General features: G+C 44.0%; 1 protein-coding gene across 5 annotated transcripts in view; it reads right to left on the bottom strand.

Moving 5' to 3' along the window:
• GRAMD1B (GRAM domain containing 1B) overlaps nt 1–16,300 on the bottom strand; it is a 96,652-nt gene that overhangs the window by 27,173 nt on the left and 53,179 nt on the right. For 2 of the 5 annotated variants that reach the window (XM_050910901.1, XM_050910902.1), the window contains exon 3: nt 6,010–6,220. In XM_050910901.1, the coding sequence (XP_050766858.1) occupies nt 6,010–6,220 (211 nt within the window). Of the gene's footprint in view, nt 1–1,103; nt 1,128–4,441; nt 4,463–6,009; nt 6,221–16,300 lie in introns of those variants that run through there. The other 3 variants (XM_050910903.1, XM_050910905.1, XM_050910904.1) reach the window with 3 other exon arrangements.

Raw genomic sequence — 16,300 nt, 5'->3', positions numbered from 1 at the left:
TTTCCCACCTCCCTGCTTTCAGTTTCCTATGCTCCCTATATGCCACTCCAGCAGACAACCTTACTGGCATCTGGATCTCATCCACGGAGTCAACATTTCTGAAGGATCCCTTGCAACCTTGGGCATTTCTGCCAGTTTTGCTGCACTGCTCTCTAATGAAAATCCCCACAGTAACATAGTATATGCCACAGGCCAAAATACAGAAGTTTGACATTAAAAAGAGGAACACCCCTACGGCCTTTCCCCAAATCCTGGGGAAAGGATACAAACTGAAGAACTGAATACACAGTATGGCTCATCACCTAACCAGAGGAATTTCCTCTTACTTCCTACACTTTTCCATGCTTCGCCATACCCTCCATTCATAAAGGGTCTGGTTGTAGTCATCCTTCTCTGCAAGTAGGACATGGAAAAAGGCCTTACACAATTCAGTCTATACTAAAAAAAATCGTGGGAATTAATCTTAATCCATGTAAACACCACTTTGTCCTCAGGAGCACAGGGTCTAAGATGGAACAATTTTCCTGCAGGTTTGTTTTGCCATCTGTCTGCCTTAATGAGCAAAAGGCGTAACTCAGAAATTCCTGGGGAAAAAATTTCATAATCAAACTATAATTGGCATAGACAAAACAGAGACACTGCTGTCACTGTGTCTTCTAAATCAGGGTGCACATGTTGTGGTGTCAGCACACTGCAACAGGATTTCATTCCCCTCTGCTGCATTAATTGCAGTAACTCTTTTTTGCCCCCTCACATTTGAATTTCCCCAAACCGCAGCTCCTCTGTAAAGGTGCTCTGCGGCTCCTCCTTTCTTAAGCTCTTCCACACAATTATACTGACATCCAAGCCTCATCTTTTGCCTCCACCAAGTGTTCTAAACATGAGGAGATTCCTTCCCCCTAACCCCTGTTTTGCAGGTAGAACAGACTACAGGAAGTCCAAAGAGAAGGGAGACTATCTGAGTCCTTAAATCTATCTTCAATTTTATTTACCTTCCTTTTTAACTCACTGAGAGTCAGAATATAGGGGGATGCAAACTGTGAAAATCAAGAGACGGTATAATGGAGGGGGGGAAAAAAGAGAAAGGAAAAACATATTCTTACTTTGAGCAGGTTAAGTCTGTCATACTGGAAAAAGAAACCATAAGCATTAGAACTGAAAAGAGAAAATTGGTAAGTAACAGAGGAACGGAGTTGCACACAGAAGTGGAAAAGATGTAACTGATTTGCAGAGATGATGCTATAGGAGCAGATACCAGAGTTCATAGTTACGGGGTGGCTGTAACCAGGAAGAACTTAGGAGAACCTGAGGAAGGCGAAAAATGGGGTATTTTCTCTGAGCCTTTAATTAATATAGTGTTGCCTCTAAATCTTCATGGGTTAATGATCTCATATTTGCATATACTGCTATGGAAGATTACAGCTTTACAGTGCAGATGGGGAACAGTGGATCACGCATATGAAGTTCAGTCTGCTAACTTGATGCCAACAGAAGTTTCCACAGTTCAGTATTACTGGGAGCAGGATCACAACTCACTCCGAAATACTGTTGCTTTCAGGGGAATGGAAACCTTTTGCCAAGTGAATAACATGCCATAGAGCTCTGGAAGTGCCCCCTAAGTCCATTTTACAACTGGGGAAACAGCGGCACAGAACCAGGGTGAGGGCAGAGCTTGGAACGGATTCCAGAGCCCTTTCTCCTGACCTGTGTACCTCCAAAATCTACACTATTCACCTGGCTTCTAAATGCCCATGGCCAAATAACTCAAAGAAATTGATGAAATTTATTCCCAAATCCCTCTGCCCAGTCCAAAATGACCAAAATTTCATGACGTACTATGTAAAGGGGGACTATACCACCCAATGGGAGGGGTAAATGAGAAGACACAGCCAAACTCTTCTCATAATTGCACACTGAAAGGGCAAGGTGCAACAGTCATAAGCTGCAGTAAGGGAAATTCTATTCGGATAGAAGGAAAAAGCCTGTTCACAAGAGTGGTTAAGCACTGGAGCAGGGGCCCGCTGAGGCTGTGGGATCCCCAGTCTTGGAGGTTTGCTAAATGTGGCTGGCCAAGACTTTAGACCAAGCTGATCTAACCACATCAGCCCTGCTTTGAGCAGGGGCTTGGACTAGAGACCTTCTGAGATCCCTTCCAGCCTAAACTGTTCTACGATCTCCAGGGCCTACATCAAAATTCATGTTTTCCCCTAACCTGATATTTATATCCTCAGCATTCATTATTAGCTACAGACAGTGGGAAGAATCTGAAGGATTTACAATGGAGAGGAAATCACTTTTATCCTTGGACAAGAGCAAAAGAGTTAAAAATATGTACTTCATTGCTGGCTGCTAGCAAAAAGGGGTTTTTTGCTGAGTTCAGAAAGCTGTTCCAGAAGCAGCGGTGTCTGCCACTAAAAGCCTAAGGCTGACGTAGGCCTATAGGTGGTTTGGTCCATGCCACACTGGTGGACAGCATGGAAAAGCAAGCTCCAGAAAAGATTTCCTACAGATGTAATCCAGTGCTTAAAAACTCCTGGTGAAGCGCTCCCTCTGATGGGAACACTGCAGCACGACAATTAACACAACAGACAAAAGAGGGCAAGGGACTTCAAGCAGATCTGTCAGCAATTGTATAAACACAGCATCAAACTCATGGGCTCAAGCTGTTTCACTTCATTAGTGAGACAGGTTGGAAAATCAGACCATTCTTCTTGCAGAAGATGGGTGGGGAGAAGAGAAGAGGCTGAGAAAGGAGATTTTAAAATCTTTGTCCTTAAGTGCTTTGTTCCTAACCTCTCCCTGTCTTGAACAGGTACCATCATCATCTGTGTGGGGAGAATCAGGGGGCTTATTACACCTGAGATTCCTCACTTGTACCAGAGAAAGCCACCTTGTGGAGCACAGAAAAGAGATTCAGCCTTCACACTGCTTTAGGCTCACCCTGTGCACAGACCGTTGGTGAGCACGGCAGGAGGCTCTGACGCAGACTGCTTGGAGGTCATGCCCGAGATCCCCTTCCCTCTGTGCATCGGCTTCCTCGCACTGGAACTCATCTGAGGTCCACTTCCCTCTTGTTTCTCAAATTGCCTTAAAGTTGTTGGGTTTTTTCTCTCAGAAAAGCAAGAGGCTGGTTGCAAGCACATCACAGTACCACCACGCGTACATTTTACGCATACATCACTCTCTACCAATGTTCTTCCCACCGGTCCCTCTCCTAACAAAACTCTCCGTAGCGTAGGCAAAGCGCGTCCAGCTTACCGTAGCCTAGCCATGACCTGTCCTGACCCACACACCACTACTCACCAGCAATCCTTTCAGGACTCTCTGCTACTCCAGATCTGCATTTTCCACAGAACTTCTTTCACGCCTCACCTGAGACATTAGTCCCACAGTCCTCCTTTGTAGTTATCCAAACTACAGTTACCAAGCACAAGACAATCTGTCTAAAGAAAGACATAAAGAAGCTTCCAGCAGACACCAGCAATCATGCAAGGTCAGGCTGGTTACAAGAGGCATTATGACCACGGAAAAACAGTAAGCCAGCACCGTAGACTTCACTGCTCTCTGAGAACTTGCCTAGAATAATATCTAAGGCATCAACTGAGGAAAGGCCAAGGCATTGATTTTGTGGATTATGAAGCCATCCAAGCCATTCTGGTTTTAACTTTACTTGTATACATGTGGCAATGCCAACAGCCTGGCACTTTGTCCAATAAGCATCCCATCTGCGTTTCTGATTTTTACACTCTTCTGAGGGTAGCATAGAGATGTGAGATCAAATCTCAAACGAGCTTATCTCCAATCCAAGCACCCACAGAGGGATCTTCTACTTATTACCTTTCAGAGCGAGCCCATGAATTCTCACAATTCATTTGGGACAGGTCTGTTCTAACAGGTTTAAGCTGGGTTCATTTGAAATCACTGATCTTTAATATTTACATCACACAGGAAAGCGTGCAAGGGCAGTAAGCTGAGATCACTGGCCACAAAACTACTATTCATCATAAAAAGCAGGCAAGAAGTTATGGAGATCAACTCTTGTTTCTGAAAGGCAAAAAGTAAGAAGAGAGGAAAAAGAAGCGACTATGGTACCGTTCAGCACACCAAAGCCAGCAGATTTCTCCCTGGCAAAGACAGCAGCTCACTTCAAGGGAGAGGGAAAGCAAACATTAAAACAAAGGCTAAAATTAGTTGGAAGTAATTGAAGGAGTGTGATGAACAGGCCAGTTCTCACACCCTGTGAGCAAATATTAATGGGATCCCAGTGATATAAGTGAAACCAGCTTCTCAGCTACAGGCATTGGGCTGAGCTGTTGCTGACATTCTCGCAGCCGCACCAGGAGAATGCCTTACTGGGGTCACCGCTCAGTACCATGGGGAGGGTTTCTGAGTGATGAGACAATTCTACAGTGGGGGACAGGAGAGAAAAAAGAAGGCTTACTTTGGAGAGGCGCTTGTGTGACTTAATCGGAGAGAAAGCATGCAGGAATGAAAAGAGAGAAATTAAGGAAAGAAGAAAAATTACCTCGCAAATCAAGAGAAGGAAAACCCACAAGCCCAAAAGAAAGAATTATATCCCCCCTCTTCCTTGTGAAAAGCACCATGAATTAAAGTCAAGCTTTAGTAGTCACCGTGTCGGTAAAAATCACACTCCCATGGCCTTAAATCACAGCACTTTAGGGCCAGGGCAATGCAACTTTTCTCTGTAATTCTCCCTTACCAACGACACCATTTCCCTGACAGAGCATCCCCCAGTGTGGCTATAAACATAGCATGCCCTGCATCCTGCCTGCCTCCCATCTGCATGGCCTTCTTTTGGGCACAGGCTGCTAGCACCATAACGCATGAGGGTGTCATCCGGTCCTGCCGCCCTGGGGCGGCGTTTGTAGGTTACTGTGTGCACAGGAAGCAAGTCTGCCTCATGGGCAACCTCAGAACTGACAGGCCTCAAATGATTCATCTTGAAAAAACCCTTCGCCCCCTCTTTTGAAATCACATACTCCCCCCTGAGTGGTGAGAGATCAGTTCAGCCCAGTGAATGTAGGCCAGCAAATCCTGTTTCCTCTGCTGACAGTGACCACAAAGGGGAGTGGATGAAGACTTCTTGAGTGTATGACACAATTCAGCAATAAATTGGGCAAAGATCTAACAACTCATTTCACACAAGCCATCAGAGTTATGCCTGTGACACCATGAAGTTATTCAGGCTGAAATATTTCACTTCAAAAATCTGGAAAAACACAAGTGCTCCTGACAGCTATCTATCTTAAAATACGCCACTGACATTAGAGTTATAATCAAAGGTTATGTTTGGCTCCCAAGGCCCTCGTGTGTTTCACCAGGTCCCACTGCTCACAGAAAATCAAGAGTCGCCAAACCTGAAACCCTCTTCCTCAGTACAGCAAAGACAAGGCTGTTTCTAATACGGTCAAAAGACACAATAGCTTTCTAGGGAAAATATCATCTACCCTGGCCAAGACAGTCATAATACTGCACTGATAGAAGGCAATGTGCAGAGGACTGGCAAACTGATTCTGTGCAACTTGAACCTCATCTCAACACAGGGCTTAGACAGGACTGGAGAAATGCATGGGCCCTTCACAGGCTGTCTGCACAGAGGAACCTTTATTTGTTCCATGACCCTTCATGGTCCAAATGATAAAAAGTAATTGCAACAGCTGATTTTCAAGGTCTTTCTCAAAACCACAGAGCCTCCCAAGGAAACAGGGCCTTGACTGCAAAAAGGTTAGCCTGCATAAGCCGTTATGGAACTGCAGTACAAGCCATCAGCAACTCATGGACTTGGGTCACTGAAAGGATGATAGAGTTGTGCTGAAGTCTGACCTACGCAAATGGCTCCCAGTTAGGAGAATTTTCAGAAGTATGGGGGAAGAAGGAGGAAAGTTAGCCAGAGAAAAAAAGGCACAGGACAAAGCCAGTGTACCACATTAGAGTTCAGAACTGGGGACACGTGCACATCGTGGCCAAAGTCATTTGCTCACTCCTCACCTTGGAGTTCTTGGCCCCACTGCGGCCTGACTGAGAGGAACAGCTACGCTGTACACCCTGCTCCGGCGTGGAAGGGGATTTGTCTGACGAGTGGTCGGAGCCTTTTTCCACCATGGCGTCTCCTTGGGAGTCCTGCGGTGTCGGGGACCGGGAGCGTTTGCGCAGGATCGGGGAGCAGGCAGGCGTGCTGCGGTTTGAGTTACTGGCAGTACTGCAGAAAGAAGAAAGAGCAGGGTTAATAATCTTCAGCTCAAACAGAAAGCAACTGCACCCATGCCTTGAGGTGGAGCATTACCCACAGATTTCTCCACTAGCACAGCGGACAAACCTGGCTTCCTGAAGCAATGCACCCAACGCCACACTTAGCACTTATGACCCCAGTAAAATTAGGCTATAGACAGTTATCATTTACCAGTGGCAGAGGTAACTACAACGGCCTGCCAGGGTCTTTCTCCACCCACTCTTCAATTTGTCTGACCACAGATGAATGCCTGTGAGAATGAATTCATTCTCTCCTGTCCGCTCCGAGAGTTTAAAATGATGATATGAGCTTAGAAGACCTAAACTTGCCCTCAAGAATGAGGGAGATGTCAGTGTGTTCTCGATACAGTCCCCCTCTGTCCCTCCTTTATTTTATTTTAGCAAGTGGAACTATTCTCAACAGGATGCACAAAAATGGAATCATATCTTTTAGGAAACACTCCATTAAAGATCATCAAAAATGATGGGGCACTGGGAGGGGAGTCATGATGACAGACAATGCCGTCATCATTTCCTGTACCAAATCATCCTTTCCCACACCAGTTAGAGTTGGGCATGAAAATGTTTTGCTATAACTTAAAAGCTTTCATGATTTAAAGGGAAAAAAAAGTTCTCCTTTCATAACAGGGAAAAGCAAGACCTTTCAGAGTTTTATGGAAATTATGAAACATTTAGGGGAATGGAACTTCTCATCCTGTATCTTTAGCAAATACTCTAACATCTAAATCAGAAAGCCAGTTACATATTTATACAGAACAGGAAAACTCAGATTTCCTCACTGTTCCTTCTCTTTTGATGCCTCTTCTTCCTGCCAGACTCTTCAAAGTACCACACGCTACATCCATTTTTCCCTATGTAACTCATTTCCTTCGGCAGTCAAATCTATTTATGACCAGCCCAAACATCTTTGAGGCCTTTCCAGCTGGTACTGTTCAACTCTGCAACCTGCAGGTTACAGTGGAACCCGGGCTGATCCAAGGATGAACTTTGTGCTAACTCTGCCGTGCTGAGTTGTTACGGTACCCTGTTATCTTCTGAGCATTAGAAAGCAGGCCACATCTAAGCGACAGAAGACCAGGCAATAGAAAAAGGATGAGGGAATTACAACTGTAAGGGACTGAATTAAAGAAGCTAGTACAATCAAACTCTTAAGGGCTATAATTTAAGGCCAATTATATATAGCAAACTAAAGTTTGCTTCTCACAAGGGGATGTAGAGTGAGGTAGTTAAAATGGATCGTTTCCTTTCTGAAAATCTAGAAAAGCTGAATACATGCCTGAGGTTTCATTAATTCTCAGATAAAAATCATATCCACCTCTTACCTCTGAAGATGCCAAAAACATTTTACAAACGTTAGTTAGCAGATACAGGTAGATGATATCAGGTTTAGTTTGGTTTAGTACTGGATGAAATGGTCTCATAAATTATCCTCTGTTTTCTCACTACTTGTGTTAACGCACAAGTGATGACACTTTACCTAAACAATTTGTGGAAAGCATACAACAAAGTTGCTTATGCAAACATTAACAGAATCAATTTCATACTCATACATGCACCAAGCTTGCAACTGGCAAGAACAGTAGCATGGCACTTCGCAGAAAACCCTTAGAAGGTATTTTCAAGAATATGAAGTGTGGAAGTTCATATAGATAATGAACAGGCTAGAGAAAATGGGTTTGCAAAATGTTCTGTAAACAGGAAGAAAGATGGATTAAATTACAGACTCCACTCTGTTACTTACTTCTACTTAACAGACTAAGAATCATATAGATATAGAATAATAAAAAGCTGCTTGTTCAAATGCCACCTAAACCCCAAGTTAGCTTCAGTGCGAAGACCGGCAGAATAATTCCCCCCCTTAGCTTGCTTCTTCACAGTTCACACCTAACAATGGCACAGCTCATGAGTGAAATATGCCAACAGCATACTGTGCCCTCCCTTTCCCTGGTCAAGACACAGGAATACTGAATACTAACTACATGTACAGCACAACTGTAGCAATATTCAAGCTTTAATCCCTCCAAATAATATTTGAAACAAAACAAAAGACTGAACAAAAGATGATCTGGACCATTCTCCTAGCAGCATTGCCTGCAACAGTTTAGGTATATCATGAAGTAAAATTATCAGGGTTTTTTTAGCTTAATGAAATGTACAAAAGTATCAGCTTTCTTCACAGGCTTTCAGCTGATCCAGTCAAAATGGGTATTTCACCTTTTCTGTCCTCCTGCTGCTACTTCTCCTGGCTAAACTCAAGATGTACACACTTTTTTAACAACCCAGCATAGTTGCATCTAGGGTACCAACTGCAATCAGCAACTATGTGTGTGTGCAGAAGGTGCTGTGCAAATGGTACTAAGACTTGAAGCTGATCAGCAATGCTTCCAGAGATAGAAATAGTTTTGAATTGCCATTCCTATGGTTAAGAACTCTAAATTCTGAGGCTGTACTGCTCCTGCTCATGCTGTATTATTGCTTATCTGGCATTACATCAAATTTCCTAAATCTTGCCCCCAGCATGCTTGATTCAACATAAACTGGTTTATGTGACAAGTCCCCAGAAATACAAGGCAAAAATTTGAAGCCAATATTCCTGAGTCACGTATCACTGCACTAAATTTGTTTGAACAGACGTACTCGTTTTTCTTCTACAGCTCTACGAAACCTGAGTTTATCATGCACAACATCCTTCTCATTTTCAGTTCATGTGAGTCCATACTCAGAAGTTGCACTTTGAGTTTCAGCTTCAAGCAACTCTATAAAGACCAAGTCAAATTCAGTCAAGGTTCTGCTTGCTTTTAGGTTACAGTTATGAAGGAGCACTGAGTTTTTACTGCTTCTAAAGTAAAGCACAAAATAACCAGTTCAAAACCAGGGTACAGCTGCACCATGTGCATGTGAAACTCAGATGAAACTTGCTAAGAAGTTCGGTACTCTCTTACTCAACTTGCAGTCAAATGAGAAATGTGACAAATTTCGCCTTTTGTGGACTGCCATAAATACATTAATACTAGCTCCAGTATACACTGACACAGGCATGGAAGATAAATTCTCAGTTTTCACACTCTGAGCACACGCATGTTCCAAAATTGGTTTAACACACCTAGCACTGATACTGCTAAGCAGCGTGCAGCTATGGAGGCCAATTCAAGCTAATCACCCAAGCCAACCACCCTCCTCAGGTGAGTTTTTCAGTCACAGCTGAGTAACCCACACTGCTGCAGCTACATAGGAGCAGCATCAGCACTACCTAGCTTAAAGCTGGCATGTATGTGTTTGTCCAGGCTCAGTTCACACTACCATAGTCATACGTTTTGATGCCAGTTCTGCCAAGCACAATCTCAGGCAGACTCTGGCCTCCAATTTCGTTTTCCAGTCACTTAGCATCTCTGGGATGCTTTAAAAAACTAAATACATACATACATATTGTATCAGGTACATATGGATTATCACCTTTGCATAGATAGGGAAAAAAAGATAGCTTCAAGGGTGCCTTCTTAGGCTCTCCCTTAAGTCAGTGGCAGAGAGCTGATCAAACTCAGGAGGTCTGAATCCACCTCATATTATCTGATGACTGGGCAATGCTGAATATTTCTCACGTGAAGGACTCCACGGGTGTGCACACAATGAACACGAAGAATCTGCTAATTCAGCCTTTCATCTCTACCACAGGGAGGATGGGCACAAAAAACACACGCCTGCAGCTCCATCCCACTGACCCCCCCTGCCCTGAGCCCCTCAAAACTCTCGCTGCTCCCGCTCAGTCCCTGAAGTTTGAATACGACCCAAGGCACAGCCATGACGAACGCTTTCTACAGTTGCCATAGTGACCAAGGCCTGCAATTGAACCAGGAATCAACGCCTGAAATGCCAAAACGGCTTGACCCACTTTGAAAAAAAATAATAGTAATAAATAATGCTTTACAGACCTAATTGACCAGAGCGCATTCAGGGCCTCACATACCCCTACAGTGTAGCCTTTAGTGGATGCAACAGATTAAGTCGGGGACAGAACACAAACAAGCCCACCTAAGCAGCAGCCCCTTGCTCCTAGGTGAAACCCCTGCATGGAGTACATGAAAGCACAGAAGGTAGAGTACGTCTTCTTGGTTTATGTTCATACTGTGCCTAAGAGAAACACCTCATCTTATGATTGGAGCTGCAGTAAAAGTAACATGAGCAAGTGTGACACGGCTAGGAAGAGGCCAAACTCTGTTCAGTCACATGGAGTACAAGCCTCGATATCTGGAGCAGTGTAGTGAAGAACTGAACTTTTCTTTAGGTGATGGAAAAAGAACAAACATTTGGCAATGCATGGACAAGCTACCTGGTCACACCCTACCCTGGACGCTCCACAAAGCAAGGATGCGAGGCAAGACGCAAAAAGATCAAACTTCCTCCTCCAACAGAGTATTTCCTGTAAAGATTTGGACCGGCCGATGAACAAAGACTTCAGCAAGCAGTAGCTTCTGGGAAAGGCTACAGTCTGTACTCCACAAGCTAAGCTTGGGATTCTTACAGCTATAAAGGAACCCCGAGGACTCTTTGCAATGCCGTAATGCAGAAGTCAACAAGAAACCTGACTTTGTTCGAGTCTGTTAAATAAATTCTGCATGAATGACATTCAAGCATTCCTGAACTGACATAAACGTCTGTCCATCCTACGAGATCTTCTGAAATAATCACTCTGCCTGACACTACAACACAGCCATCCCTGGGCTTAAGACAAGCACCTTGCAACTGTTCTTTCCCAAATCACACATGCCCCAATAGCCAGCAGCCATCCTCCAGACACAACAGCTTGTAGAAGAGCACTGACAGCACCTGTGGCTACACTGCACGATAGCGGCTTGTTATTCTCCTCTCAGGTAGTGATACACACAGATTAAGAAGACGCACAGCAAATCCATTTGAATCTGCCAGTTGCAGGATGTGAATTAGAATTTAGCCAGAAGTAATCACTATGTTATGAAGAGTACCAAAGGATTTGTAACAAGGGCAGCTCATCTAAACAAGTGGCAGCTTCAGGCACACAATGCTCCCTGCCTTCGTTGTGATCACCAGCTTCTCAGACGGCAGAAACAGATCAATGACGCCATTTCCTGCAGTATATTTCTAAACCCCTTGGACTTCCTCAAGAAAGTCCTGATCTGGAAAGCTAATTGGCAGCCTCCAAGTCCTCCACAGTTCTCAAACGAACTTGCTTTACAAGAGTATATCTGCTGAAGTTGCTCACATCTCCCTGCAGCCCCTAGCACCTACCTGATAAAAAGCTCTTCAAGGACCAAAACTGGGGTTACTGACAGCATTGCAAATGTTGGGCTTAATTCTGGAAAGTGCTGAGCACTATGTTCCCAAACCAGCAAAGAACTTAAGCACATATTTAACTCTGTATGTCTGAAGTCTATGCGCTGTGCAAACAAAGTCAAGCCTGTGCTTACACGCTTTCCTAAACAAGAATGAAGGAGATCCTCGAGCATAAAACAGAACTCTACTAATAAAGTCTTGAAAAGAGCAGAAAAAGCTACAAGGTCAAGAAGGCACCTCAAGCCTGGCTGTAGTACAAAAAGAGTTAATTCTCCTCAGAAACAGCTAGTAAGGGGGTTAATTAGACGCCTACAAAGATACTTTTCTGTGATACAGTCTGACATCAGTGGAAAAAGATGAGATTCAGAAACTCATTATGCAGTCTACCAAACAGCAAGCAGATGGTAACAACTTTTGATCATCACCAACCTACACTCACTTCAAATTGATAATCCAAGAATGAAAACCTCCATATATCCTCAAGCGATTCCCTGGGCTTGCCATTGCTCTACAAGCAATAACAAAATGCTATACTTACATTACATCTCCCAGTAAAAAAGACAAAGAAGAAAGCATTAAATTAAAAAGCAATGACACCTGTAGGGCTGTACAGAAACCGAGCAGTGTTTCATGACAATTGCTTTAAAAAAAAATAGTAAGAATAGTGTACTTTCTGCATGTTTTTTAAACAACTAGTTTTTAACAGAAAAGTCCATCCTTGTCAAAGATTTACTCTGATTATTTTGATGTTTCACGGAATGGTGTCCTCCTATGACATTCAATAGCATGTTTACATATTCATGAAAAAATTAATGCAATTATTATGCTTCAGGGGATTAGCAAATCACTGCAAGCGTTAGGAAAGAATTTGCCTTCTGCCCATATACAGCACTGCAAGGTTGGTCAAATGTATTATTAACAATGTCATTGTCTTTCTCTGAATCATCTGATACTGGTTACCACTAGAGACAGACTATCAACTCTGATGGACAAATAGTCTGACATCTTACAGAAACTCCCACTGTGCTGTGTTTGAAACAATCCTTCCACCACTCCCTTCCTACTTGGAGTTATTGCAAAAATCCTAAGAAAAAGTTGGAAAATGTTTTCAAAATGGAACAATACAGATCTTAATAATATTGTCCAATAATGCAACAGCCATAATTCGGAAAGGATCATTAATCTGCAGAGAACCAATATGTGTCATAAATCATACACTAAACCCCTCCATCATTCACATCCATTTACTCCGAAGGAAGACAAATCACATGGAGCAAAGTACGATGGATAATACAATGAAATCTGGGAAGCAATAAAGGGGAAATAATGCAAAACAAGAATTTCACATCCCTCTGAAGCTGATGGCATGTCTGTTTCAGACACAGCCCCAACATGGTCACCTGCAGGTCACTCAGTCTACAGCTGTACTTCCAAAGGAGGAACAGATATGGGCTTTGTTTCCTCTCCTCCCCACCGCAATGCCAATGGCTCTTATAATTACCAGCAAGAATTGCAATATCTGATACTGTCTTCAAAATCTCAGAGCCTGGAACTTGGGACAGAACAGAGCTCGCAAGTCTTGTTTAAAAAATAAATATAATAATGAAGGACACAGTTAAGTCATCTCTGATGTGAAGAAAAGTTTGAAAACTTGACAGCTCAAAGAATAAAAAATAAAACTAAAATAAATGCAAGCATGTTTATTTTAAACCTCATTACTTCCAAGCTAACATCAAAATCTTTTGATGGTTTGGAGACGCAATGTTGCTGTCATACATCAATCCACGTGCATCATTTCAAGGGAGAGTGAGAAAAATGCAATATAGCACTAAATAGCTAGTGATACAGATGCATGCTCATTTTTGGATGAGGACATAGGTGTGATACGACTCCTAGATTACCTCAAGAAGAGCACAAGCACTCTTCCTTTCTGCCCATCTCCTGCTATAACTTCAGCAAGGCTATAAGCATCCCTAGACTTTAACCCAGCACAGGTAGTGCCCCCCTGAACACATTCCAATCTTGTAGCAAGGGTTTTATAAACCACAGATTAAACGTCTAATGAAGCCTCACAGGATATCTTACCAGCGACAAAGCGGGGGTGGACAGGGATATTGTGTATCTCAGGAGTAGAAGACAAAGCTAGAGCTTTACATCTTCCCACTCCTGCTGCTCATCAGCATCAGCTTTCATAAGATAATGGAAGATGCTGTGATCTTCAAAGCTGGGATCAAATTGATTTCTTTTGCTCATCCCTTGATGTTTCATCCCTTTACCATTCTGAAAACAACAATGCAACAATTTCATGTCCCCTCACCCTGATATCCTCCACGCAATCTCTCCCCTTTGCTCTAACCATGCGGCAGCACTGTCCAGCTGAAAGTTAAAAAAAGAGAGAGGGTCAAGGGCTGCAGTCGATACTGGGAAGAGTCATACACCCTCAGTGCAAGAATCACACACAGTCCTTTGTCCTGAGGACCTGGTTCAGGCTTGTCCCCCCACATGACATACTCTCTCTTGCTTTATCCAGCTTTCTAGTTTTCAGTGACATAGGCAGTTGGGGGCTTCTCTTAGCAGAATGTTGGGCACCCAAAGTTATTGCACTGATGTAAAATATATCTCTGAGATTAGGCTTGAAGTTTCCTTCCATCCTACTGAGCCAAAATCACAAGGTCCATCCTAAGCCTACCAGCTTCAAAAGGAATTCTCCTGCAGATGCGTGTGACTTAATGAAGCACGGAAACAGGAATACATCCTCTTTACTGAATCAGTGATTTCCATGATGGACAGGACAACGCTAGTCACCAGTAATCTAAGAAAAAGCAATTTTTTAGTGAATGGGGACTCATCAGATCCTCACTGCCTATAAACACGCACAGTGCAATAAGCCCTCATTTGCTACTGCTCTCCCCTGCCAAAAAAAAAAAAAAAAAGTCACCTGTATAGACTCTGGAGGCGAGCCTGAAAAAGTGGCACAAAACAAATTCTGTTCCTCCCCATCACTACAAATATAAAAACACAGAGAGGAATGCACAGCAGAACCAAGACATCAGTGTGCATGCTCCGAGCCCTTTTAAGAGCAAGGGAGCACATGGGCAAACAAATACACCATATTTCTGCAGCAGCTCCAGCTGCCCTCCTGTGACGCATTGCCAGTTCATCCAACTTCAACCCCCTTCTGCCTCTTTCCATATTCCCAGATGTTATGAGAGTAATAACTGCCCCTTCGGGGGTGGGGGATGGGGGAGACAGTAGGCGTAAAGGGAAAAGGAGGAGGGGTGAGGGGAATGAAAGCTGAAAAAAACAATCAGATTTGCTCATCGGTTGTTTCAAACAATCAAAAAGGCTGCTTTAGCAATTCCACTGCAGGAGAGGTAGGGCGCGTGCATGGGGGAGAACAAGGAAAAAAGGAATCAGCCTGTGGAAGGGAAAAGAAACGAAGCATCTCTGCAACATGATGTCACGCTGTCTGCTTTCAAGTCCCCCAAACAGAAAGGAGCAGCAGCAGCAACCAACATGGACTCCAGATTTAATCTGCCTTGAAAGCGTACGTCTCAGACAGTAGATTTGCTCGGCAAACCTGTGCTGAGCACAGCACATACAGTCCTTTGACTCCGTCTTTCACGCACATACATGCATACATGCACGCGCGTTCACACACATTGAGAGACCGCAAACAGCACATATACACGCAGAGGGGAGAGGAAGAGAGGCATCAGCAGAAGGAACAGGAGAGTAACACTAACCTGGTAGCCATTAGGGACCGTAGTGCAGCGCGGAGCAGCTAGGAATTCATTCATTCATGCACTTGTGTGTGGTGGGGGGAGAGCGAGGGTGGGCCAGCGGTGAGGTGGGAGGGTACTCACCTCCTGCACCATCTCAGAGCCCTTCCCGAAGGGAAGAGGGAGTAGGGGGTGCCTGGGGCTCCTTACGGGCACCCAGAGCCCCCTCTCTCAGCTTCCTTGCATAGTGCTCGGGCTCCCAGCATGGCTCAGCCTCCCTTCTCCCCCCACCCCACTCTTTGTGATTATGATTGTTTGTGCGGCTCGACTGAGGTCTGTGTGCCTCTCCCCCTCGCTGCCAGTTCTTTCACACACACTCCTGCACGCGCACACAAACACACACGCGTGCGCGCGCATGCACGCAGCCTGTGGGCTGCCGCTTTACATAATGCAACCCCCTTAATGCCTTCGTTATTCACGTCTGCCAGGGGAAACGGGGGGAGGGGGAGCTCCTGCGATTTTTCCCAAGGTCCCCTGATTATACCTGTCACTTTTAGATGCTGTTCATAAAGTTTGGCAAAGCCTACAGGTTGAGATCCTACAGGTTGAAAAAAATCATATTCATCCTCCCTGTGTACACACTAGACCATTCACACGTGTGGGAGGATGTTTCGAAACCTGTAAGCGTGTCAATACAAGAATCGTCAGGAAAATTAAACCCTAATTAACTGGTAAAGTGGATTATCTAAACTGAATTAAACACTATGAGGACACACTTATTTAGAATTAGGGTGACCTCAACTCAATTTCGCTTACTTCATCTAGGAAGCTAATTTTGTTTCATTTTTAATGCCTATCCATGTGTAAACAGGCCTGGGATTTTAAAAGAAATGTTAGCAAGTGAAATTTACAACTCTACACCAGGATTAGTACACGGTGTTTCTTTGGGGGACATACACACCACTGTGTCCCTACACACCCGCTCATGGACATCTTTATGC

This window comes from Gymnogyps californianus, chromosome 25 (genome assembly GCF_018139145.2).
Source record: "Gymnogyps californianus isolate 813 chromosome 25, ASM1813914v2, whole genome shotgun sequence".
In the NCBI taxonomy this organism is placed as follows: domain Eukaryota; kingdom Metazoa; phylum Chordata; class Aves; order Accipitriformes; family Cathartidae; genus Gymnogyps; species Gymnogyps californianus.
The sequence above is the reverse complement of the archived record's forward strand: the minus strand, read 5'-3'. Positions and strand labels throughout refer to the sequence as shown.